General features: G+C 41.4%; 1 protein-coding gene across 2 annotated transcripts in view; it reads right to left on the bottom strand.

Annotated features, from left to right (window-relative positions):
* The window catches only part of RORA (RAR related orphan receptor A), a 352,717-nt gene that overhangs the window by 88,725 nt on the left and 238,157 nt on the right, over positions 1 to 25,835 (bottom strand). For both annotated transcript variants that reach the window (XM_039723049.1, XM_039723048.1), the window contains exon 3: positions 23,882 to 23,911. In XM_039723049.1, the coding sequence (XP_039578983.1) occupies positions 23,882 to 23,911 (30 nt within the window). The remainder of the gene's footprint in view (positions 1 to 23,881; positions 23,912 to 25,835) is intronic.

Below are 25,835 nucleotides of genomic sequence, written 5' to 3'. Positions count from 1 at the left end.
CTGAAAGCCAGTATCCTGTAGGAATATTCAAGCAAGCTCCAAACATGCTTATACATGGAAAACAAACAGCACCTCTAGCTCACTTATCAGCAAGGTTTCAGCTGGAACATGAAGAAAACAGTCCAAGATGCTGTGACACACTGACTTGGAGAAGGCTGGGTAATACACTCCACAGAAGACCAGGCTTACTGTGAGGAGGCCTTTAATAGCTGATTATCACTGTGGACTGCACTTGGATTTTCACCAAGCTCTTCTGTGCCCTGCAACACTGAATCTGGCAGTGCTGACTGCTGCTGGAGCTTTGTTGGAGATGAAACAAAGGTTCTAAAGTTTATCTTAAAATCTATCAGCAGAGGGTATGGGAAGGAAGGGGGATTAGAGTTCAAAAGCAGGAGAGAAAGTTTGCCCCATTCAGGGAGTTCTTGGGAACAGCTCTTGATTTGGCTCCCTGTCTTCATGGGGCAAGGCCTGAGAGGTCCTAAGTCAGGAGAGCACAAAGAAAAATGCATGTTTTTCCTAGATCCTTAGAGAGATAAAGCTAACTGCTATTCCAAAGGATGCTGAGCAAGAAAAAAAGGCTTCTGGTTTGGGATGAACAGGGCCACAAGCACTGTGGAGTGCAGCCTTTGACAGGTTCACTGTTTGGAGGGTGTGGGTGTGACACCGTCTCTCCACATTTCCCTGGACTATTACAGAAGAGATAACACTTGCATTCAGTTTTCCCCTTCTGAACGGAACATACAGAGTTTCCTCATCAGCCCATCACACATGTGGCGAGCTCTTGGCACACAGAACCAGCCTGTTTGCTCAAGAAAAACATACACACACCTATGCAAACACAGCCCATGGCAGGCTTCTTCCATTATCATGTCTCAGTCTCTCATTGCAAGCCCTCAAGAAATCCTAATTTATTCTGGCACTGTTGCTTTGATACCTCCATTTTGCAGCTAGTGGACATGAGACAACTGGAATTAGATATGCCCTTGCCCAAGTCAGAGGAAAGTTTATGGCCAACTATGTTCTCATTAGCTTTCTGGCAGAGATTCTGGAACTATTCTGGCCTGTACGTGCCTGTATTAGCAAATGGTGTGCATAATGTTCCTACCACATATCTAGCTGGAAGCTGTTCTGGCTATGGCTTCTGCCATTTTGAGTATTAAACATGCCTTTGACAGGTTTAGGTGAAATTTCAAAAACAGTCTCAGGAAGACACACTCAGATAAATTCTAGCTCAACTAATTTTTGTTCCAGTTGAAACAGGACGTTATAAAAGGTCAAGTCGTGTATGGAATATCAGAAACCACATTACTGAACTAAATTTTGCAATTTCTAAGCAATTAATACTTTGGTTAACAAGTCAGAGACCTTCAGACCCCATTTCCTGTCTTTGCATGTCAGGTTAACAAAACCCAGAGCAGAAAGAACAAATTATCTGGCTCTGCGTTCATCTCCAATACTGCTGTCACTGAGTCCTTTACCTCTGCTGCTGACTTCACAGAACACCAGTCCCATCATGAGCTAGTGCTGGCTTCAAAACACAGATGCACTGCAATTCAAACAGCTCTGGAGAGGCTGTCAGGCACAGGAAATACTTCTCTGCATTATCCATTGATCCTCCTCAGCTGGACAGCAGTGTTACCTTCCTGTGGGTGTGGATGGGCCATGAAACTCCAGGGGGAGAGACTGCTATTCCTGAGATACACACCAAAACTTGGCTGCAAAGTGCAGCTGTGCAGTACACATGGCAAGACCTGCAGTGGCTGGGCCAGGTCAGCTGCTGTTTCTCTCAGTACTAACATCAGGAATTGATGTATCAAGAATCCATCCTGTCTTGTCCTCTAAAAGTTAGATTTGGTACAGTTTTGTTAAGGAAGAAAGGGACAAGTCTTGCAGAGAGATAATAAAACCAGGCACTGCAAAGCAGTGATGATTCTGCCTGCAGAATGAGCCTCTTTTGGGAAGGTGCAGGATAGCACATAACAAAGTAAATATGTTTAGGATGGGTCTGAGAGAGAGACACGATCCTCTTCTGCCTGAATCTCTGCTGAGGAAACCTTTCTTTCCTTTGTAACCACCTTGCTCTTGTCACTTAACAAGCAGAAAGACTGACTGAGGAAGAGCAGTAACAATGCAGGAGCTATCTGAAGAGGAGGCAAGGGTGGTATTTAGACAAACCACAAGTTCTCATGTTCATTATCTTCTCACCAAATGAAGTCTTCTTACCCACCTGTGCATTGTTCTCATCCAGTTGCCCTACTTCTGTTCATTATGTAGCATTCATTAACTGGTCCTAGGGATAGCAATTGAGAATGAGTAATTATCTCCCTAGCACAAAGAATAAGGGTCAGATTCTTAAAGGTGACTGCTGGAGGTTTAAAAAAAAATAGAAGTGAAAAAACAATCAGGCCTATTTTGTCACTTGGTGGTACATAAAGACAGCTTGGATTTAAAGAAAGAGATAGATTTTATTTTTAGTCTAAAAATTTTGCATTACCAAAGCAGATTTTGATGAGACACTCGCACATTTCAGAGGCTCTGTACTGTCAGCTCTCCTTTCCACCTAGATCTCTGTGGCCACTCTGTGTGCCCTTTATTCAGGTCAATTCAGTATCAGTGGTAAATCAGTTTCCACATCTGTCCCAGTAAGACCTTAGCACAGTTCCCACACCTCTGGGTATTGTGAATTAAAGCAGCAGCACAGCTGTGGTAGCACCGTTTACCAGTGACTGAAGGGCAGAGCTAAGGCCACTGAAGGATCATTCATCTGGAACACACCAAGCTCCTGCTGTTGTTACCTGTGCTGGTTGTTCTTTATTGTAATACAAACTTTCCTGGCTAAAAGTACTGCCATTGTTATACTTTATTTTAGTATTCCTTGAGTAATCTCCCCATTGGTAATTAGAGAACGCAGTGAATCACAATGGTCCACTGTAGCCTGCCAGGGCAATCCCAATCCAGAAAGTTTTGAAGAACATCACAAAGGTCTCCTTTGCAGCAGTGAATGTTTCAGACACTTGATTTTTTTCTTCATCACAAACCATAGTCTTACCTTCTCTCAAGACTCCTTCCAAAATACCAGAGTCCTTCTTTTGGCAGCGGCAGGGCCTGGCCTTCTGCACGGGAAATGTTTTTCCTAATAATAAATGTAACTATGTTCTTCTATATAAACAATAACGTAAAAGGCTTTCTATTGAGGAAGGAAGGGAAGAGAGGCTTTCCAAAGTAATTTTTTATGTTTCATGAAGCAACTATTAGTAACGACAAGCCTGGATTTCATGACAAGGAGGATGGGGAATGGATCACATTTATGAAGTATCTGATTAAGTTCTGTAGTAAGGGGGAGAGAAACAAATTTGCAAAGTGTGAGCAATACAGTAGAAAAACATTTTCTGACTGGAAATTGTTAGCATTAACACAAAAAGAATGTTAAGCAGCATCGTCAATCAACATTACTTGTTCCCTCCTAAAGCAGTCTGAATTAAAGCTCTATCTAAAAGCAGGACATTTCTTACAGCCTGGATATCTATACAACAAAAAGTTGCTAATAGAAAGTAAAGCAGTTAAACTGAAGTGTCAGCAGGGGCTACTTCGTCCCACAGAAATTTCAATTAGCTGACAGTGCCAAAAGTTTCCCTATTTGCAGATGTTGCCAGCAGCTAAGAAGAAAAATAAGAAGCATACTTGGGGAACAGGTAGGACCCAGTGGGTCTGTGAAACAATTGGAAAGCTGTCTCTGAGGGGAGGATACCCGGCATCAGGGACTCCCACAGGACAGGAGAACACACAGAACTGGGGTTACTGGGACCACCGAGCAGTGCCGGAGAGGGAGTTTGAAGAAAGAGGAGAAGCTTCCAGCAGCAGCTGAGAGCCTTCCCTTGGCCTGGGGCTTGCCTGCAGCAGGAAAGCTCCCATGCCCCCGACTGCCCTGCCCGAGCGGCACCGCGGGTTTGCTCTGCGGGCAGGATCAGTGCTGGGAGCAGGGCAGAGCAGCACGGGGGTCAGAGCTCACCCTGAGAGCAGCACAGGGGTCAGAGCTCACCCCGAGAGCAGCACAGGGGTCAGAGCTCACCCCGAGAGCAGCACAGGGGTCAGAGCTCACCCCGAGAGCAGCACAGGGGTGCAGCACAGGGGTCAGAGCAGCACAGGGGTCAGAGCTCACCCCGAGCAGCACAGGGGTCAGAGCAGCACGGGGGTCAGAGCTGACTCTGAGAGCAGCTCAGGGGTCAGAGCTCACCCTCAGGGCAGCAGCAGGTCGGACACAGCCCTGCACCATCCCCGAGGCAGCTCCAAACCTGCCCCAAACTGCAGCACAACAAACACAAAGCACTCTGGATTGCTGACCGGGGCTAATCAGGCTGATTCTGCCCAAAGGGTGTTGGGCACAGTCACACAACGCCACAGCTGGGAGCTGAGAAAGGATTTGCATCCCTTCAGTTTCTGTGTCTCGGTTCTCCTTCTCAAAATTTGGCATTTGTCATTTTTCACATAACCTGTTCAACCAGCACACTCCCAAAGGACAGGCTGGTTCTTACTGGCAGGTATGACCCCCTGGAGACAATAACTCCTGAACTTTTTCTTTTTCCTTCCTTAAAGCCCATCACCAGTTACCTTTGCTACAAATAAGAGCAGCCAAGCTTATGCCAAGACACTTCAAGTTACTACAAAATACCTGTTCATTTACACTTAATTTGACTACTTTTTTTTTTCTTTTTCTTTTCCCCCTGGTAGTCACTATTGAGTGCTATAAATTAGGAACTGTTAATGTGAAATATGAGAAAAAAAAGTAAATTCAAACACTAATTGGATCCTACATGAACTTCTTCACAATAAGTACTCAGCTAAGCTATGGCTTCTGTATTGGAAGCCCACCAAACCTGAAATGGGCCAAACTCCATGTGCTCATCAGGAATGAAATAAAATATTAATGAAACTTTCAGAGCACTGTGTAAAGTCTTGGCAACAACCTTTAATTATTAGTGCCCCAGAGATTCACTCTATGTCTTGAGTATTTTTCCATTTGCCTATAATGGCAATTTAATTCTTTTTATTTTAAGATTGAATTTGAAAAGTACAATATTGGAATCAGCAATTATCCAATAAAGAGCTGAAAAGCACACAAGGCAGTCTCAGGCTCTTGCTTTTCTGTAATTTTCACCCCTATACTGGGAGTGGAGCACTTTTCTAGAAATCCTTTTCCTGATGGAGGAAAAACAGTTCCATATGTGTGCCAGTACAGATAAGTAATTATGAGAAGCAGACACACTAATCCTCCTCCTCAAAGCAAAACCAGGTTTTATGTAGCATGGGTTTCATCACAGTGTTTTTCAGGGGAAAAAAAAATATCTGTCTAGGCTCCCTGTGGAAATGACACTTGTTTCCAAGCAGAACTACAGATTTGCACTGTCATCCAGAAAGACTTCCAGAGATCTGAGCTGACAAATCCAAGCTCAGAGGAGTGGTTCATAATACTTATTAGTAAGCAAACCAGACTGTGTTTAGGAAGCAAAGCTGAGATTCCTTTCCCCAGAAATAAATACATTTGCAGCAGCTAATTGTTAATGTCATTCCAGTGCTTTTGGCATCACTAATCCTCTGCAGCCAAAACCACCCCGAGTGTTACTCAGCCTGCTGGCTGGGCAGCAGGGAAGGTACAGGACTGGGGCTTAGGAAAACATTACAGAAAAAAGTAACAGAAAAAAGTAACATAAATATTCTCTTCTCTTCACAGGAGCTTGGCTGTGTCAGTACTAAAGCACAGATGGAAACTCATTGGCAATCACTGGCAGAAGCCTACACAGGATTTGAATTTTTTTTCCTTTTTTTTTTTTTTGTGGCTGATATTTTTAATTAAAACCTTCGTAGTTATAACAATAAGATTTTGTAATGTGGCTGTTCACCTAAATGCTTCAAACTTTATTTCTCACCTCCCCCTTCAACTGCTAAATTACACTGAAATGCAAAGAATTAGGATTTGCTTTTTCCCTGAGGATTACATGGTAGCTGGCTAAGAGACATTCACAAACATGGCATGAAGGAGTTAAAAAGCTCAAGAATGCAGTGGTTACAATTCTCTAAGATGAAAAGTGTTACTACTTCTGGTGCACTTGAGTCAGGAAGGATGGGCTGTCTGTACAGGGGACAATAGGAGTATTCCCTGGCTCACAGCCAGCTCATAATTCACAGAGAGGCATTATCAGCCAAAGTTAATTTTTTTTTTTGGTTTGAATTATCATCTGCCAGAGCTCGAGCGTTTGTGGCTAATTGTTCCATTCTTGACTACAGAATGAATTAGAGAACAATATGCAGTCCTAAGACAGGGAGAGAAAACATAAAGCAAACCCCTGAGCACACAATGAATAGTTCAGATGAGCTGGGTACTTTGCTCCTCTGTTCATAAAGATGTGGTGAAAATCCACTGCTCCAAGGAGCAGCACGCAGGAGTGATAGATGTTAAACCTTACGCCGTGTGCTCACAGGTTTCTGGACTCCTGTTGGACTGCTTGGTTTATGGAATAAGGGGTTTAAGCAAGGAAGAAAGGAGAGCAGGATTACATGAGAAGGTTAACTCAGATTTAAGAAATAACTGACGGAGGCAGCAGGTGTCCAAGGAATGATGAATGGGCAGCAACATAAAACAGACACCTTTCATTATAGGTGGATGAAAAACACTGTTTAAAAGGATATTACAGAGCAGTTCTTGTGGCTATTTCTCTATGCTGGCAAGATAAATTAAAGGTCTCTCAGTACCAGCTTGTGTAAGTGAAGGACTGAAAACCAAAATTCTCAGGTGCACCAACCACCATTGTTTGTGCCTTCTCAGCCAAATCATCACATTTCCAGTGTAAGGTTTTTTCCCAAATTTTAAATTCTTTAAAATGTATTCTTTTCAAACAAAAAAGAAATGTAACATTAAAAATTAAAAGGTAAAGAAAGAAAACCACATTAACACGTAAGCCCTTTGTACATGACTCCTCTCATTCATCTCAATAACAGCATGTCTGCAACAGACCATAGATAAAGAAGATGAAAGACAGATAAATACACTGAATTTCTGAGGTGGGGAATAAAAGAGAAGAGACATTCTCTGCTTGGGCTTCCTGTTTCCCCTGAAAATGAAGAAGGAAAAGGGCACATTTTTCACTGCCAACAAATGGAACTAAGAAAGTAATGACCAAAAAGGGCAGCAATGTTTAGATTAAACTTTCAAAAGGAATACCAAAGGTATGATGATCTAAACATAAATAAATACTCCCTAATACTATTAAATGGTTTTGAGTGAAGAAACAAAGTTGACTGACATTAGAGAATGAAGCAGGGCTGACGCAGAACAGAAACAGTGAGTCAGAGGAAAACATGAGGAGATTCTGCCCCACTCCTATGTAACGCTATAAAAAGGATGGGTAGAACATCTGTAGTTAGCTCACCAGAGCCATGCAAAGGGATGGAGGCACCAGAGATTGCTGAGCAGCTCCATGCACCCAAAAGTCAAAGTGAGGAACCACTGACACACTTCCACAGAGCCTGGCAGCAAATGACAATCCATATATTCAAATATGAAAGAAAATGTGAACTTGTAGGAGCTAATTATTGCAGTCTTTTTTACAAGTTACTCAGCCAAGCAACACATTGTCAGCACTGTACAAATCACACCAAGTTAGTATTTACTAGGGCTAATTTTGAGTGAGTAAGCCAAGGCAGAGAAACCTTTCCTGCAGTACATTCCACTGCCAAAACAAATTTCTGAATCAGAGGCTCTGTGTGCACAGATAATGACAAGAAAAAGGTCGCATGTGTACACCTGCAAAAGAAGTGGGCTCTGTGTGGAAAGCCTTTCCTTATGGTGAACCTCCTTGTTTTCTTCTTTTCTCTCTGTATCTCCACTGCTTTGAGCACTGGAAGCAATAAATTCCAAAATGAGCAATGTAGCTTTTGGGCCTGAGTCCATACAAGAACAACAGAGAAGAGAATTAAAAGCTGCATTTCACTGATCATTTTTATGATGTGCAGGGGACACAAAACAGCCTTTCTCCCTTTCACCCTACCACATGTTTTCTCTGTATGTGGTAATTCATATAATAATTATAACAACTACTGCTACTACTGCTGATATTGAATTCCAGCACTTCTTCAAAGAGTGGAATGAACTTCAGGTTCTTATACTGGATATGCTACATCACAGAAATAGGAACAAAAAACCAGATCAATCTGAATTGCCTTTACAAATTGAAGAACAATATAAAAACTGTTCTCCAACCACCAGTTAATTATGAACAAAATTTAGAGGTATTGCTAAAAGTATAATATGATTAACCTTCAGCAGTCATTTTACAGTGTAAGGAATGAACTCCTGATCCTTTCCCAAAGCTCTTCAGTTGACAATGTCCCTGTGCACACGGGTGGCCTCTGGAGCAGCACAGGAGTCCTGTGTTCCCATGATGGACTGAGACAGGCAGCAGCCATGGGGACCATAAAGGCTAGAGCCAAAGCACCCTTGCCAAAGGCAGTTCAGCACAGCAAACACCCCTTTGGCCAGGAGATTTTCCATCCCATACCCAAACTGCCCGTGCACCTTTTGAGTGTGTGTCTCCCGGAGCGTTCCCATTGGGAGCAGGAGGGTGCTTTGCAGCAGCTGTCCCCAAAACTTCCCTTGCTTTGGTTTGCATCAGTGGCCCAAGGGCACATGAACAGGGCCCCTTTGGCAGCAAAGTGGACTGCAAGATGCCCTCCCACACAACATGGAATGCACTGCAAGCGGCTTCCTGCCACACACGTACTCCAAAGTCAACAAACAGACCAACCCCTAACTGTGTGCATGTCAGATCCTCTGGGCAAGTGCTGGGCAGGGCTAGATCCATTCCCCTTCATCTGCACAACCTGGCAAAGCAGACACAGTTCTGGAGTCTTTACATTTGATTCCAAGTCTAGATACAAGTAAGTTGTAAACATGTACAGAGAAGTTTGCACAGAGTGTATCAACATTAATAAAAAGAGATATTGATGCATCTCTAATAAATCTCCCTCTGGCTTATGGGTGAGGCTAAGAAATCATAATTTCCTTTAGTAACACTGCTGGCATAAGAGATAACACAGAGAGAAAAAAACTATTCTGGGGAAAAATCAGAAAATTATCCTGCTACTAAATGGAGAAAAAAATCCCAGTACAAATACAGAGTCTAGGCAGTACAAAGTTTATGACATCATGGCTCAGCACCATTCAAATAGATTCAGCCTTCCTTTAAAATTAAATGACAGCTTCACACCAATACATCTGATATAGTCTGATGTACAGTACAAGACCTATGCATGTGTGCACTTACACACATAGATCAACATTAAAAAAAAATACTGGCAAATGCAGAAGAATATAGCCAGGCTCACAAATCCATTCATTTCACATTGCTGTGTCCATGAAAAATGGCTCTTACACAAATCTCTGTAAACATTCACTGCCTCTTTCAGATAATGAAACACCCATTTCAGTCAGGGAAATTGGGAAGTGATAAATTCCCTGTGTGCTCGGTGTTTGTGTGTGACAATAAAACAGCAGCACGTGCCTCGGGGCCGGGATTTCACGAGTCATTGAGCTTGTCACCAGGTGATGTCTGTCACTGGGCAGGGCAGAGCTGCCGGGACGCGGCGAGGACAGCTCTGAGCAGTGACAGTGAGCCGTGCTCCCGGCAGGTCCTGCCTCCTGGGCCGGAGGGGAGCGGAGAGCTCAGCCAGCTCAGCCACCAAGGGCTGCCGAGCACGGCGCCTTCTCACAGCTCCTGCTGGGACTCCACGGGGGCAAGGCACAACCCTGAGAAAGGAACTTGGAGCATCTGTACTACCTTAAAGTCAATTTCCAACAATGAAAAATTGTCTTTGGTTTTGGTACATGGAACACAGAAGAATATTCAAAGATGTTTCCTGCATGATGTGAAAAACTGGATTTAAATCCCATCCATTAAGAGTGCAAAACAAACCATTTAGTTAATTCCACTGTGAAATTTAAAATTCATGGTAAAGAACTATATTAAAGGCTTTTTCACAATCACAAGAAGATGAAATATAGTTGAAACATGCATGTAAAATGTGTACATTTTCCCTATAGAGATAATAAATACGCTAAATAGCTATTTTCTTCCTAATTATTTGCATAATGTGAGAGGATAATGTATGCAACTAAACTCATAAATTAATCCTGAAGATGTTTGCATGTGAGCTATTTCTGAGTAGAGTCATATTGAATTCAACCATAAAATCAACACCAGGTTATTCTATAAAATATAGCACAGCATGATAAACACAAAATTGTTTTTACTGCCTATTCATCCACATATATTGGAAATGTCAAGCTTAGTGGGGCACTAGTGCTGTGGGTATTGTTCAAAGTGTAAGGATGATGGGGGCTGGAGAGCTAAAGGAGATTTTCCTGTACCAGTATTTCCTATCTCAGTGAAGATAAAATTCTCTCTACTGTGACCTGTGCATTTTGTTCCAGATGCATCAAATGCTTCCTTCATCTTTTATTTAACAGCCTGCTGGCCACCTCACCTGCCAGCAGAGCAGTGACAGACTGGATGTGAGTGCAGTGTCCATAAAACAGGACCACGTCCCGATCACGCACGGCTCATCCAGCACACCCCTCCTCACCGACACAGGCCTGGGCCACAAACCCACCCGGGGGCTCCTCTCTCTTCCAGGAGCCAGCCTTGCTTCCAGAGGGATTTTTCAGCCTATTAGCATGTGACCCTCAGTTATAATTGCAGAATGGGTGAGCAGTGCTGCAGGCCTGGCTGCACAGCCCTGAGGATCCAGCAGCTCCAGAGGCACAGGGTGTGCAAGGCGTGAGTGCAGCTCCTCCCAGCCTCGGCCTGGCTGCACAGCCCTGAGGATCCAGCAGCTCCAGAGGCACAGGGTGTGGAAGTGCAGCTCCTCCCAGCCTCAGTGCTTCTTAAAGCCAGTGCTGCAATGCATGAGCTGAGCCATAAAGTTAAATGTGCAAAGACACTTCAGGCTCCACCAGCAACCCTGATATTTATAGCCAGCCCTTAGTAAGCACAAATGACTCTGACTTCAACATTGACGCCACCTCTTTATCAGCTTAAATATTTGAGGATACTCAGACTGGAGAGTTTCTATTAACTTAATACAAACCTCAAACAAATGTGCCTAAATTATCACCACCTGCTCATTGACAAGAGCCTAATTCCTCCTCCCCCACGTGTGAGACTTCAGACCTTTTAATGTCTGAACATTGACAATGTGACAGTTTTAAACTTACATCACAGAACACTGACACGGTGAATGTGCCAATTTCAAGATGACTGCCAGGAAAACATAAACTGTTTGACATTTAATAAGCTTGTGTTTTCATAGAAATACAATGTGTTCTAGATGGTTTGTTTCCATGAAAACACATGGTTAGAAAGGAAATGAAGAATAGTTTTCTCAGCACGAAGCACCAAGAATTCCAAGAATTAAATTTTTAAAAAGTCATCTGACCAAAATGCACTAAAAATCAAGTAGCTTAGGATTCACATTTATATTAAATAACAAATGAAGTGTTAAATAGAACAGTTCATGGAGTTATTGTTACAACTTTTAAAATGAGGAACGAAGATGTTTTTTTGAAATTCATTTTAAAGTACCAAGAGTGCTGCATTGATAACTCAAAGCAAAGAGAACTAACACAAAGAGAGGGGAGTTTGGGAGAGCCCTATTACCCCAACTTTATTGGCAAATAGTCTCATAAGATCCTGGTTTCTTTCCTTATCAAAATTAATACTTCTATAATAGAGTGAAAAACAACTAAATATAGTATGCTGTACCACTGTGGGAATAAAGGAGAAGCTACAGCACTTGACAGTGAACAAAGTGGCTCTGAAGTGGCTCTTCTGGCTCTACAGCCAAGGGCAGCTTTTCTACTGATTCCAAAGGTACAAAACTTTCCCATTTTTTAATGTCACTGCACCTGTCTTTGATCGTGTCTTTGAGGGGAAAAGTTTTGTGAGGAAAATGAAGAGTGCAACAATTAAAGAAGTGAAGGTTTCTAGTAAAAAGAAAAAGGTTGTTTTTATGAATATGATATGTTCAGAGCACAGACAGTGTCAGATTTCTGCTGGTAGCTGCTGTTGCACAGAGAGATTCTTGGACTGTCCTAGAAATTCTCTTTTGAAAGAGGCTGAGAACTCATACTCTGATTTTATAATCTGGGCCTGCTTATCTTGATGCACGGAAGTGGAGGTGTGATGTGTTACAATCTCACTGGAAGCAAACAGAAATTCCAGAGATTTAATGGATCAAATATGCAAACTGCCATCATTCAGCTCCTGTGGTTTTTCCTTTCAACACCGTCTGACCCCCTGCTTGTTTCTCTTCCTACCTCCTGAACAGTCCTTCTGGTTGACAAAATGAGCACTACCAAGTCTGATTTGGAGAGAAGCATCATGGAGGTTCCTATGCCAGTGCCATGAAGTCCTTTGGAACATGCAAGCCAAATCTGACACAACAGAAAAAATAGGATTTACTGGACTATAACCAGTAAATCCTATAACCACAAGAGATATGCAGAGTCTTTTGTGCTTATGCAGAACATACAGGAAAAGATCCATCATGCTGAAATGCTCAGCTTTGTGATCTCAGGATCTTGAGAAAAGGAAACAAGCAGTTAAATGTAAACCTTGCCAGTGTGGGCTTACCAGAACACAACACCACTTGCTAGGCTGGACCACAAGTTCAACTGCTGATTTAATCTGGAGTGAGGAAAGCAGTTTATTTATAAAGCAGGCGCTGGGTTCCCACCTGCAATGCTGTCATACAACCTCCCCTCCAATACCAGTGAAAAGCAGCAAATGAACCCACAGTCAAGGAATTTCTTTTGTAAACTGGGATTGCCAGGTATTAGTTTCACAAACAATAATAATAACTTCCCAAATGACTTGTTCTCAAGTTGAGGTTCTCTGTCTCTCTTTTAAAAGGTTCCCTGTTAGAACAGGGATTTTTTTGTGTCAACATTGCTGGCTTCTCAAAGACAAAATGTTCCAGAGAAATTTACATTACTGCTTCTAAAGACAGGATTTCGTGCTAAAATGTACTCTCAAAACAGCTGACAGTGAGGTGGTGAAGTCCTGTTGACAGGACGTGGAAATTTAAGGTTGAAGTACCTGAACTGCCTCCTTTCTAGGTCAGCTCTTAAAGCCATGCCACCACCATCCCACATGAGGGACAACTCACCCTGCTCTGTGTTAACAAGGGCTTTTCTTACCTCCCTTCTGAAAACGGCAGGAAAAAATGATACCTTCAGGGAAATATTTTTTGAAATACCTAAAGCTCTGTTTAACAGGAAAATTATTTTCAGACAGTCTTTAGTACCCTCATATCCTCAAACAGCACATAAAATTGTCTTTTTGAATGACCTCTTTACTTCCACCTTTACTTCAAGGACCATAACTCTGAACTAAGCCACCAATACAGGCAGAGAAAAGGAAAAAAGGGTCAGAGTGAAAGAAATGTGAAGACTTAAAACAGGAAACTTGTCTTATCTGTAGAAGTTGCCTTTACAGCCAGCAAGTATCACACCTCCATATCAGTTAGGTAACATAACAAAGATAACGAAACAGTTCTTCAGACAAACATTGGTGAGAAGGATGGTTATCAACTGATGGCTTTATCTAAGAGGAAATCACTAAATGCCTTTGGTCATGTAGTGGCTTTGTGAAACCAGAGGTTTCCCTACCTCTGTTGCACAGAGATTAAATAAAGGCTTGTTTGAATTTCCAGAAAACTGCAAGAACACCACCACTCTTGTGAACTGACTTTTGAAGTTGGTGGTAAACACCTCAAAAAAAAAGAAAAAAAAAAGAGAGAGGAAATTGCTTTGCTTTGCGGGCATGCCTAGTCTGTTGTAGAGCGAGTGACAGTGCTGCACCTCACAACTGATAGCTGGTACTCACCTTAAACAAAAACTTCTCATACACACAGGGGAAGCTAAGGCAGATAACAAAAATATCTCACAAGTCTTCGTTTTTTCCAGCCAAGCCATCATCCTCTTGGTCAAGGCTTCCTATTTATTTCACTTCTTATGTTTTTTACAATAACTCATTGAAGGTTCAGTTCTAGTTCAATTTGAGAATCTAACCATTAATGGCAGTAAGGTTAAGAAAGGAAACTTCCCAAAGTCCCAGATGCAATCCCTTAAAACAGTAACTTCTGCTTAGGTGAGATCCCTTCCTCTGATCAAGTGAACTGTGAATGCAAACCCAGACAGAAATGTAAGGCAAGGTGATGGCAGTGGGGTTAAAGACCAAATCAAGGTTCTACTACCGTGTGTTTTAAAAATAAGAGGCAAAGTAGCAATGGATATTTACACTCAATTCAAAGATATTCAGACTGGAGAAAGTAATTTTGCTACTGAAATAGTCTCCCTCTCTTCCCCTGCATAAAACATATTTAGAAAAAAGGTTATTTCAGTCGTGTGATGTTCATTTCAATGTGCCCAAATCAGCACCTCAGTATATGCCAAAGCTCACATATTTTAACAATTCCTTTGTAGTGAATGTACAGTTAATTCAAAGTAATTTTGGCATTACAGAAAAATGGTGTCATTTTGTCTTATTGGGAATGCACTCTATTTTTTCTCATGTTTTCAACTGAAACACAGCTACTAAGACACAAGAGAACATTTAACTATTCCTCTCTGCCAAACTAACACCAGGCACCATTTTTCCTGATTCTTTCAATTTAATGAAGAATTTTGCAGAAGGAATTTGTGTGTGGGCATTGTTTGGGTAAACAGGACCATCTTCCCACCCCCTGTGCAAATTACAAAAGCAGCTGACATTTAAGAACTCAAACTCACACCTAAGTATCTGTCACTATGGTTTGGTGCATGTAAACCTCAAAACTCACCTGTACTCCTAACTGAAACTCATATCTGGCAAGATTTCTGAAATGCTGCCTGCACAGCTCTCCCTCCTTGCTCCCCCATCACCTCCAGTTAAGCAATATACACAAATATACATATTTGGCAAAATAGCCCAAAACTATTCAAGTGGCCTGAAAACAAAAGGAAAAAAGTTGAATTTTAAGGAGTCTGTATCCCAAATTCCCTCAGGATTCTATCTGATTTTTTGTTGATCCATTTCTGTGCCTTTTCAGCTGCAAGTTTTAGCTCTTCAGACCAACCCACATTGTCCTTTGAAACTTTTTGTCCTTGCTACTTCATCATGTCAGGAGACTTAAAGGGAGAAAAACCTGAGCAGCAGAACTATATTTAAATTAGGAGCTTTACAAATATCATCATCATTTGGTCATAACATTAAGAACAAGCTCCTCATTACGAGCTGAAGTGATTACCTGATCTGCATCAGACTGTGCTCCCAGCTGGGTCAACATTTAAATCATTCTAGGTTGACGTGCTCAGGGAAAGGCTGCAAAACTTCCAATATTTTCACAGTCCTTATTAAGCTTAGCTATCAACATACATTAAAGAGCCCTTTTCAGGTTCAATAGTTGTGTCAGGATGGCAAGTGCTCAAGTGTAGCAATGCACTGTCAAATAAATGAGTCTATTAGGAATGATGGAATCAGTCCCTGGTTTCAAAATTCAGATAATAAAATGTGCTTTTTTTGGTTCAGATACCAACCTTGGAGAAGTACCTATGACTGTGCTCGCTTTAGAATCATTAGAATTCAGCCTTACTACAAAAAAATGCAGCATTGTGTTATAAACAATGTCAGGAACTGAAATTAATGTAAGCAGAAAACTCCACAGATTCTTCTCAAAGCGTGAAAAAAGGTAGCAGCAATAAATCAGTAGGAAAAAAATATCCACTTGGACTTTTGATGTTTGAACAAATGGTATACAGATCATGTTTTAATCCTCATTTCAATGCTAATTTCATCCCAACACTGCTGTATTTGGTGGCAATCCTTTCACAAAGATTCACCTTTCTATAAAGACTGAGGTGACTTCAAGGAACTGTTCAAACCAAACCAGATGAGTCTTGCACAAGTCTTGTTTAGAAAGTACAATTACTTCTTAGGGAGCTATTGCAAAGGATGTAGTGAAAAGTATTTCCCTGTAAGCATAGTTAGAGCTGGCTAGACTTGGACTATTCAGAGCCAAAATATGCAACCCATACATTAAAGAAGAAAGTCATAAGCAGTAACACTTCCTTTTTGCTTTCACATTGTTTGCATTGAAAAATATACAGAATACAAAAGTAGATTTGGAGAAGTCTCATCTGTCAGTTTTCTGGTACCCAAGACTCAAAAGCTGAAAAAAGTAATTAATGACTTTGCAAAGAACAACTCCTACTGCTCACAGAGTTGGATTAAAGTCTTAGAATGGGAAGAATATCAGATATTTTTAAGCTTAGATTCAGCCCATAACACAGTTCTCTTCTATAACCAATGAACACACCAAAACTGTGGACAGCTGTTCTTATCAAGCTGAAAACATTAACTTCATGTAACAGCTGCAAGAGTTCTAAAGACAGGAGATTTCAAGAACAGCAACAAAAAAGGCAATGCTAAGAGGGCTGATGAGAGCACATTTCAGCCAACAGGATTCACTGGAGCAGCTGCAATAGGATTCAGAGCAGTCCCACACTTCCCCTGCTAAAGTGCATTGCACCACAGGAGGTGTTCATGACTTCATTCACCATTTCCTACATCAGAGGAACAGCCTTAGGAATTAATAGACAGAAAAAAGAAGGGTACAAAACACGCAAGAGCAACTTCTGTGAATTTAAAAAGCAAGACTTAGGTATAAGGGAACACTACAGACATTCCCAATGTATTTACTGCCTGCATCCACAAACAGCTCCAATTTATTTTTGAGTCATGTCCACAGTCTTTTAATGCCCATCAACACTAACAGAATTTAGACCTCTAATGTCAGAAATTCCCTAATGCTCTCCTAACACTTCATCATTCCTTAAAACATGGGCCTCCAAATATTTTTTAAACATTAATGAGAATGTCTCTGCCCATCTTGTCTGCATCCACAGGAGCAATCAGAAAAAGAAATAAGTGTGAGCATAACTGGAATATATTGATTTGCAATTTAGAAGTATCTGGTTTATAATCCAATAAATTTTCATACTGGATTAATAACATTTTGCAAATACTTATCAGTCTTCATTTGTTAAAATTACTTTTTAACTGATTTGTTTTTCCCTTGCTCTGGTTTGCATACTACTTCATTATTAAAGGCACCAAAGCCCCTATCTGAGGGCATTTACCAGAAAACTCACAGTGAAGTAAGCCCATAAATAATGGTTACAGCCAAAACCCCCAACAGATAGAAGCTGCTCCATATACTCAGAACAGAACCAAAGAAGAGACCTGATATTATCTCAAGTGCAGCTAATAGACAGAGTTCCCCCTGGGACTTCCAGGGCAGTACATTTAATTGCTTGTTCTATCAGCCTTAGAGAAAATGAAATGTTCCTTCCAAGTGTGCCAAAGGTTTGGGGCCCAGGCACATGCCAAGCTTTTGGGCACCTAAGAGAAGATCAGAGGCAACAGGTTTATCTCAGCTCTGACCTGTTATTCTGTGAGGACACAAAACATACATCAATAAAAATTCTTTTGATGTACCCATGGCTGTTTCCACATGGGTAAAAGGGCTGGTCTCTCTCAAAAATGTTGGAATTTTTACAGAGAAAATATTTCACTGGTGCAGAACTGCCAGGAAGAACCAGATCATCCACAGATTTCACCTACAGCCATGTCATGGACATCACACACCACACCCATTGCTATCCTGCGTACTCTTTCTCCCAAGCCAGCCAGAAATCATTTCTGACTTGAAAAATATTCCCTCCTCTCCTCATGACTTGACAATGCCTTCATCTTTGGCCCTGTACTCAATAATTTGGCCACCCAAAAAGAAGGGAACATTCATTGTCTCTCAGGAAACAAACAAGTCACCGACACAGTGTTTTGTGTGGCAACCAAACCAAACCAAATCAAACCTTCCACAGGGATGGCCTCAAAGGGGAATTAAAGGCCCAAAGCTGAACTGCTGATGGAGAGGCTTGCTTTGGCTCACAGCAGGGAAGTTAAAAAAAAAAAGAAGGAAAAAAAAAAAAAACTAAAAAGAGAAAAAGAACGAAGTGTAGCCGTAGTTCAGTAAAAGTTTTGAACAAGAGAACAGCCCTAGATAGCTGTCTTCAGATTCTTCATCAGGGCAAACAGTGCTTCAAGGACAAGCAGGAAAGTAGCAGCTATTTGAGGCAACTTCATTATAAAATCATTTTTAATAAGCAATCTGAACAAAGAGAGGGAATGCTCTTGCAGAGAAGCCCCCAAGGGATCTTAAGGCTGCCCAGTAAAGTTATTAGGAGGTTACACACAGGGGACCAAACAGCTATTTTATTGGCCTCAGGGGACAGGGTTTAGTTTTCACCTGTTCTCTTTAGGCCTTGGTGCTAACAGCAGATCCTGTTAACCATCAGTTTTCTGAAGGCTCCTGTTTTGTGAGGGAAAACTATCATTTACTTACTTTAGTCTGCACATGAAACATGTGAGTGAAGTCAACAGTAAAATGCACAGTAGATAAGTAATTATAAATCAGATCAGAATAAAAAATCACAATGGCGTTCCCTTTAATGCAATTAAACAAAATAACTAGCAAACATTGAGAAATCTCTATCAGTGGCAGTAAATACAATATAGAAAGTAAAATCAGAAAAGAAGAGAAATCTGGGTGTTGAGTTCCATTAAGCTGCAAACATTAATATATGCTTGTAGAACTTTGGTGAAAAGAGTTCTAGAATAGTTGGATATCTCTGAAGCTGAAGAGCTGCCTTCTGCCCCAAATGTGCCTCTGCATTTTTAACAGGCAGTGTGCTCTTAGCAACTGCTGAGAGTCAGGAGAGGAAGGGCACGATGCAGGCAGGGATCTCTGCCCAGCACAGTGTTAAGTGCCTGCCTTGGACTCCACGAGCAGAACATTCCCTTTTTCTGGCTCGTTGTGCTGCAGCAGCACTGGGGCACAGCACTGCAAGGTCCAGGCAAAGGCTCAGGGGCTGCTCAGGACAATGGGCAGAGGTGCAGACCCTGAACTCTGTCACTGCAGCTTCCCAGCTCTGGTCACACACAGTGACCTCCCTATGGCGCAGTCAAGACTTCCCATCTGCAGTGTAAACCTGAAATGTGAATTTTCCCCCTTAGTCCAGAGTCCCTGTGCATTGGCAAAGGGCACTGAGCCAAGATACACCCTGAGACCAACACCTACAGCCAGATGAGTGTAGGAACAGCCCCAGAGCTTGATGTGGGAGTGAGGAAAGGGCTTGGGATCTCCCACAGCAGAAGGGATGGGTTTACTTCTACCCTTTGCCAACACAAGTTGCCAGTTCCTCATGCAAATGGTTTTATTTAGTGCTAAAAATTAAAACCACACAGTTTTCACTTAATTTTCCAGCAGGAGCTCATGTCATGAAAAGCAGCATCTAGCTTTGGAAACATTTCTTATCTATTAACTGAGAGGATAATTTCAGTTTAAGTAAGGAACAGTTCACCCAACATTAAGGAATTCATACAGAGATGCCTACTGACATAATTGCTTATGAAAATTACTCCAATTTAAATATCTCAATAAATCACAAGAAGAAACATCTCCCCAAATGGTGATAATTCAGTCTAAATGAATGAAGCAGTTGTCACTTCTGGCCCCAGCTCAGACAGCCGTGCTCCACACTGGTGACACTGAACTGCAGGTGCACTATCCCCAGAAAGCTGAACCCAGTGAGCAGCCCCCAGTCCAAAGCAGCACCTGGTTAATGCAGGCCAGGTAAGAGCAGCCCTGCAGGTCCCACCTCTGCTCTGATGAGTGGGTGTCACTCAGAGCCAGGGCTTCTGGTGCTTTTCTGCTGTGAAACAACATTCCAAAGGAGCTCTGGACAGAAAACAGTGAGGAAGGCTTGCAAAATCTATGCATTTTTTACTGTCTTACCAGTGCAAGGTAAATAAATGACTGAATGTGTCTGGACATCAGTGCACATGTGAACTCCAGCTATGCAATCAAACTCCTTCAAAGCTTCTGACTGTGGCTCCTCACAATCAAACAGAGGAAGAAGGTTCCACTACATCCTGAATCAGTACAACACTCACCTTCTGGGTGCATCTGCAGAAACCCCTTACTTTGAGAGGCAGCCAAGTTCAAATTCATTTAACAAAGTCAGTGCCCAAGACAAAACAGGGATCTGAAGAAAAATTAGGTGATTGATTTGTGTGACAGCTCTGAGTCACAAGTGGTCTGGTAGAGGCCATGAAACTAATTACATGAAGTGTGGCAAGATTTAGATTTAAAATGCCAGAAACAAAATACTCCACACTTCAGGGCAGCCTAAAACCCAGTGGGTCAGTATTAATACCCAGGTCCTTTGCAGCCTTCTGTTTCCCAGAATTTCAGATTTTTATCATCACTGATACAATGATGCCTTTCTGAATTTGCAAAGGGTGAAGGTGTGCAAAGTTACAATTCACTTGCAGTACTTTTCTATTCAGAACATGAGATGTGGCAGGAAGAGGGCTGTTTTACAAATATTACTGCCAATCAAATGATCAGAAAAGAATCTACATGTCAGTCATGTCTTTCTTGAGTCAAAAAGAACTGGAAGACCAGAAGTCCCACTTTGTATGGAAGATAAGACAGGACTTGTCCTCTGCCATCTGACAGACTACAGCTTATCTAAAGTGATGGTTAACCTGACAAATAGCCATGTGAGCTCAAGAGAATTATTCTACAAACAGACAGAAGGCATGTATTTTTTCCTTCAAAAGCCTGTTTAATCTTAAACTTGAACTGAGCAGAGAAGGGCATTTTGGGGTGGATAACATTTATTCCCTTAGTGCTCCTTGGAAGACTATTGCACTCCCTGTTTAAAAGTGTCAGATTTTGAAACATTTAAACTGCAATAAAGAGAAAATGTGGAGAAACACCAATGAAGTAGAATACTTGGATAAAATTAGTTGCCTCAAAAAGGATAAAAATCTCTCAGGTTTTATTTAGATAGTTACATATGAAAGACCTGCATTTCTTCAGCACTACTATACTGCATGTGTACAAATATTAAGCTATTGTTGGATTCAGAACTACCTGAGCACCTGCCATCAGCACAGGAGTTCAGTTTCAGCTGACTGGACACTTTTGTCACAGACTAATGTCAAGAAGGGGATAAAACGTACCCAGACCCTCAAACAATAAACCCAGGAAAAATTAAGTATGGGAGACAGATCCCCAGCAATTTCAAAACCTGCACAATTCAACAGCTGTGAGGGTGAAGTCTGAAAAGCATTAATTGGATGTTTGAAATGCATCATGTATCAAACTTTCTGGCATTATGTTCATTTTTTTTCTCCACTAATTTCTTTCCTCTTTTACACTCATTTTCTCCACTCCATTTCTTTCTCCCTAATTAAATCACAGGTCATTAGAAATAAGTGGAAGTGTACAGTCAGTCAACACCCTCATGCCACACATTGTAAAACTGGAATAAGACAATTTCATCCATATTTCTAAAAATCAGAGCAGGCAAGGTATATACACTAAACAAAATTTCTGAAAGAATCTTTTTTGACATTTCTTTGCAGAAATCTTACTCTGTGTAACTTCGTTACATAAATTATTTATACTGATACAAAGTGATGGGCAAATTCTAGAGTATATCTTGGTGCACAAACTCTTTCTCTGTCATTTGTAGTTGTTAACAACTTAGACTTCGTAATTCTTCTATTTAGGTGTTTATATTATTTTTTTCTAACTCATTCCAAAACTGTAAATTTAATTGGCTTTTTCTATTCAATTAAAAAACTTAATTCTAGGCAACAAGAGGGAAAAAAGTTTATTATTGTGTGTGATGCTGAAATGCCAAAGATGCACAATTTACATCAATTCCTACTCTATGAGAATTTGTCATAACAGGAATGAATCCTAAAAGAACTTCAACCAAAACAGAATGAAACCTCATACATATTTGCTAGCAAACGTAGCTTACATTTTCATCATGCCAATTACAGCCTATTGCTCCTTCTATTTTAATCCCTTCTTAATGGGCAAGCTTATCTTCCCATTATTCAGGCAACTTTTCTGTTCATGCTTCAGCAATTGCATGACAACTGATTAACAAATCGGGGAACTGCTCTTTGACAGTTCTCTTAGAAAAGCACAGAGTTCTCAACATGAAAGACACTGGGACCCTAATTTCTGTTTGAACTAGATGAAAGGCCTTGTATGGTGAGCACTACTAATCATCTCTCACAGTTGAGAAACACATCTTTTTTTCATCACAGGCCTGAAACAGCTTCAGCTGAGATACAGGGTGACAACACTGCACCAGTCTGGGGTGCCTGAGGAGCCTGTTTCCTGTGCTCTGCTTCATCTTCCCCACAAAATTCCCAAAGCTGGAGCTGTGGCTCTGTGGGTCAGCTCATGGCACTGCTGTACAAAACCCAGGGGGGTTTGGCTGATTCCCAGGGGGTGTTACAAACCAACACTCACCTGCACACAAGAGCACGGAGCTGGCACCAACACCCAGCACCTCCAGAGAGGGCGGATCCACGCCAGGGCTGAGCCCGTGGGCAAGGCTGTGCAAGGAGGCTGGGCACTGCCTGCCTGGAGATGGATGGAGCACCTCAGTGTCCTGTGCTGTCAATGCCAGCCAGCACAGGCTCAGATATTCCCCAAAAACACCAGGGTGAAATTCTGCCCTCAGCTGCCTGCCTGCAGCTCTCATTAATTTCAACAAAACCATCGTTCAGCCAAAGAGGGTCTGGCCCTCAATGCTTTAAGCAGCAAGCCCTCCTAAGCAAAGGGGGGTCATCCTGCTCTAAAAGTTTGAGACATTTAAAATTCGTTTCAAAACTCACACAAATCAGCTTCTCATTTGAAATTCTCAAATCTGCTTTTTAACTCTACACAGTGAGAATTCATCATCTCAAGTCAGATTTTTCACTCCATGAGTATTATAAAACCAGGAACGAAGTAAGAATGAAAGCCATGTATGACACTTTATGACGCCCTAGAAGCTGTGGTGAAAATACCTGAAAGTGCATAGAAGCATATATATTTGTAAATTTTAAGCAGCCTAGCACCTGTTTTGTAAGAGGCCTTTCATGAGAGCATTAGCCTCAGCTGTAGCCCACTCCTGCTTCATATCCTGGGCAAGTACAATTCTTGCACTACCAAAGTGCCAAACCTCCACAGTATCTGAAGAATCTCAACATACTCCTTCAGCTACAAATCCCAGCATTTTCTCAGAACTGTGCTTCAAGCTCCCTGCAGGATAGATAAGAGCTGATCCCCAGAAATGATGTCTTTGAAGAGGATTTGGAATGTGTAAGTAAATGCACACATCCACAGCCATTTCCAAGGTCACCACTTATGGGGGCTTCTTGCTTATATGGTTGAGAGCAAAACAACAACCTCCACTTGTTCACGGAGTTCCTTAAGCACAGACAGAGAATGATTTATCTCATAGATTAGTGCATAGGGAGGGACAGAAGATGTACAATTAAATTATTTTGATTTGAATCATTTTGTAATAGACATAAAAATAACCATTCTCCTCATCTGCATTTTCTGGATATGTTAATTATCAGCCAGCTGTAAGGTAGATGTAGCACAGAAAGGAATTCTGCCTTTCCTCACAACTTTATTTTTCTGCCCTCCGACTTAACAGACAAGTGAGTACCACAGATACAGACACACATTGCACATCCAACAACACTTTGGGCAAGGACCGAAACCACTAAGGCAAAAAAAACACCAGCATTTTTTAAATGGAGCTTTCTCAGGCCAGACTAACACCAATTAGTCTGAGCACCACAGCACGGCCCAACAGAAATTCCATTTGTGAGAGAAGGCCAAATCAAAAGATATTACTTACATGTATGAGTCTTCTTTGTTACAGAAATACCTGTAGGGAAGAAAAGACACCAGCGTTAGCAAAGCAACCACTGAGTAAATTCTTCTGACATACAATTCATCATTAATCTATTTTATCAGACACACAGCAGCCACTCTAAAGGAGGAATGAAAATTGCCATGGTTTGTATGTTCAAGGTGGAAGGATCTCCCTCTGTGTGAAGATTTTAGTGGTTTATTCTCTCCTTGCACCTCCCCAGTAAATGTTTCAACATGCATCGCTTCAACTTTGTTGCTGCAATGCATATTTTCACACTGCTGGTTCAAAACTGAAGCTGATACAAAAAGAAGATACCAGTAATGCTATGGAAGCCCCCTTTATTTTCCATGGCCAAAAAATTTTCCCACTCCTATTACCCAGTGCCCATTAAAGCACCCAGCCAGAAGGGATTTGAGCAGCACAAGTCATTTGCTGTGTTATTAAGTTCAAGCAGTTCCTTGAATGCAAGCTGTAGCTTCTGCTCATTAAAACCAAACAAACAGCTCTCTCAATATGACTATTGCTTGTCATAATTCCAAGCCAGATGCAAATATCTCCAAGCTGTTAAAGAGAGACTTTCTGAAGTAATAAAGATGTTTTCATGCTAGACAGGCATGTGGCAGCAATCACCAAGGATGGTCCAGTGCCAGTGAAATCTGAGAGGCATTTCAAAGAAAGCAACAGAGTGAACAGAATGAGGCAAAATTCGTAATACCAAATAAAGATAAAATTAACTCTGTTAAATGTCATTGGAATTCATGCTTGAATACAAACAATGTTGTCTCCACTTTAGTAGATAACTGGTGACATACTCAGACCCATCAGTATTTAAGCTTCACTCTCCTTGGGGGTAATTTTACGAGATGATGAGAAAGAGGTTACTGGAAGCAGTACAAGTATTTGAAACATTTCATTTGTGATCAAGGCCTGTAATGAAATTTTGGAATTGGGATTGTCTGGCTTAATATTCATGAAAGAGAGACCTGAATCTCCTTTGCTACTCTCCAACTACTTCAACCATCTCTTCCAAAACAAATTACTGTGGAAAGAAATAGACTTTTATTTCAGGCTTCTTGGTTGTGGAGCATCTAAGAGAGGCAGTAAATTACAATAACTCAGAAAAATGTAGACACCTGATATGCAAATACAGAGCAAACTTCCAAAGCAAACAGCTTTCAAATTATTTGTGTTTTTGATAGATACATAAAACCCTAGTGTCAATCCCAAATATTGAGCTATCAAGTTTGACATAACTGTCATAAGAGCTTTTTTTAAAAATCTCACTTATGTTGCTGTTTGCATTTTGGTTTTGAACTACCAAGCTCCACAAGTGTGAGCACTGACACCTTTGCTTTCCCTGAAAAGCTAAAAGGCTTCAGGATTCGGAAGTGAAGTTCTGAGTAGTTCCTTTGGGCAGTTTTGTAAATGTGAGAGACTGGTAAGCAACTTACAGAAATCTGAATACTAGAACTTGATTATATATGTGTGTTAACTTAAATTGCAAGCTAAACCTGCACATGCCTCACACAAGGAATTGTATTTGTTATAGCCACAAACTGTAGAGCCAAGGTAAGCAATAAAAACAAAAATCTCAAGCATAACAAACATAAACTTCTTTAGATATAAGTATCTACTACAAGGGGCAAATTAAACCTTTAAATTCATAACTTGTAAGAGCAAAACTTCTTGGGTTTTCATTCCAGTCCCACCATTATTGGCTGGCTCAGAGCAGGGGACAGGACAGGACAGGAGGGTGTGACGAGGAGGTGAGCACTGCTACAGGAACAGCAGCTGAGGGCAAGAAGAGGGCCTGAGTGAGGAGCCAGAGGTCTGAGGCACCTTCATCAAGAAGCATTCATGGGATTCATGCAGTGCTTGGTATGAGTGCAAACCCCTCTCTCCAGGTTTTTCCAAGGGTCTGGCTCACCCTGTGAAC

Source organism: Passer montanus, unplaced genomic scaffold (genome assembly GCF_014805655.1).
Source record: "Passer montanus isolate IOZ18808 unplaced genomic scaffold, ASM1480565v1 scaffold5, whole genome shotgun sequence".
Lineage (NCBI taxonomy): Eukaryota > Metazoa > Chordata > Aves > Passeriformes > Passeridae > Passer > Passer montanus.
This window is presented reverse-complemented; position numbering and strand designations above follow the sequence as displayed.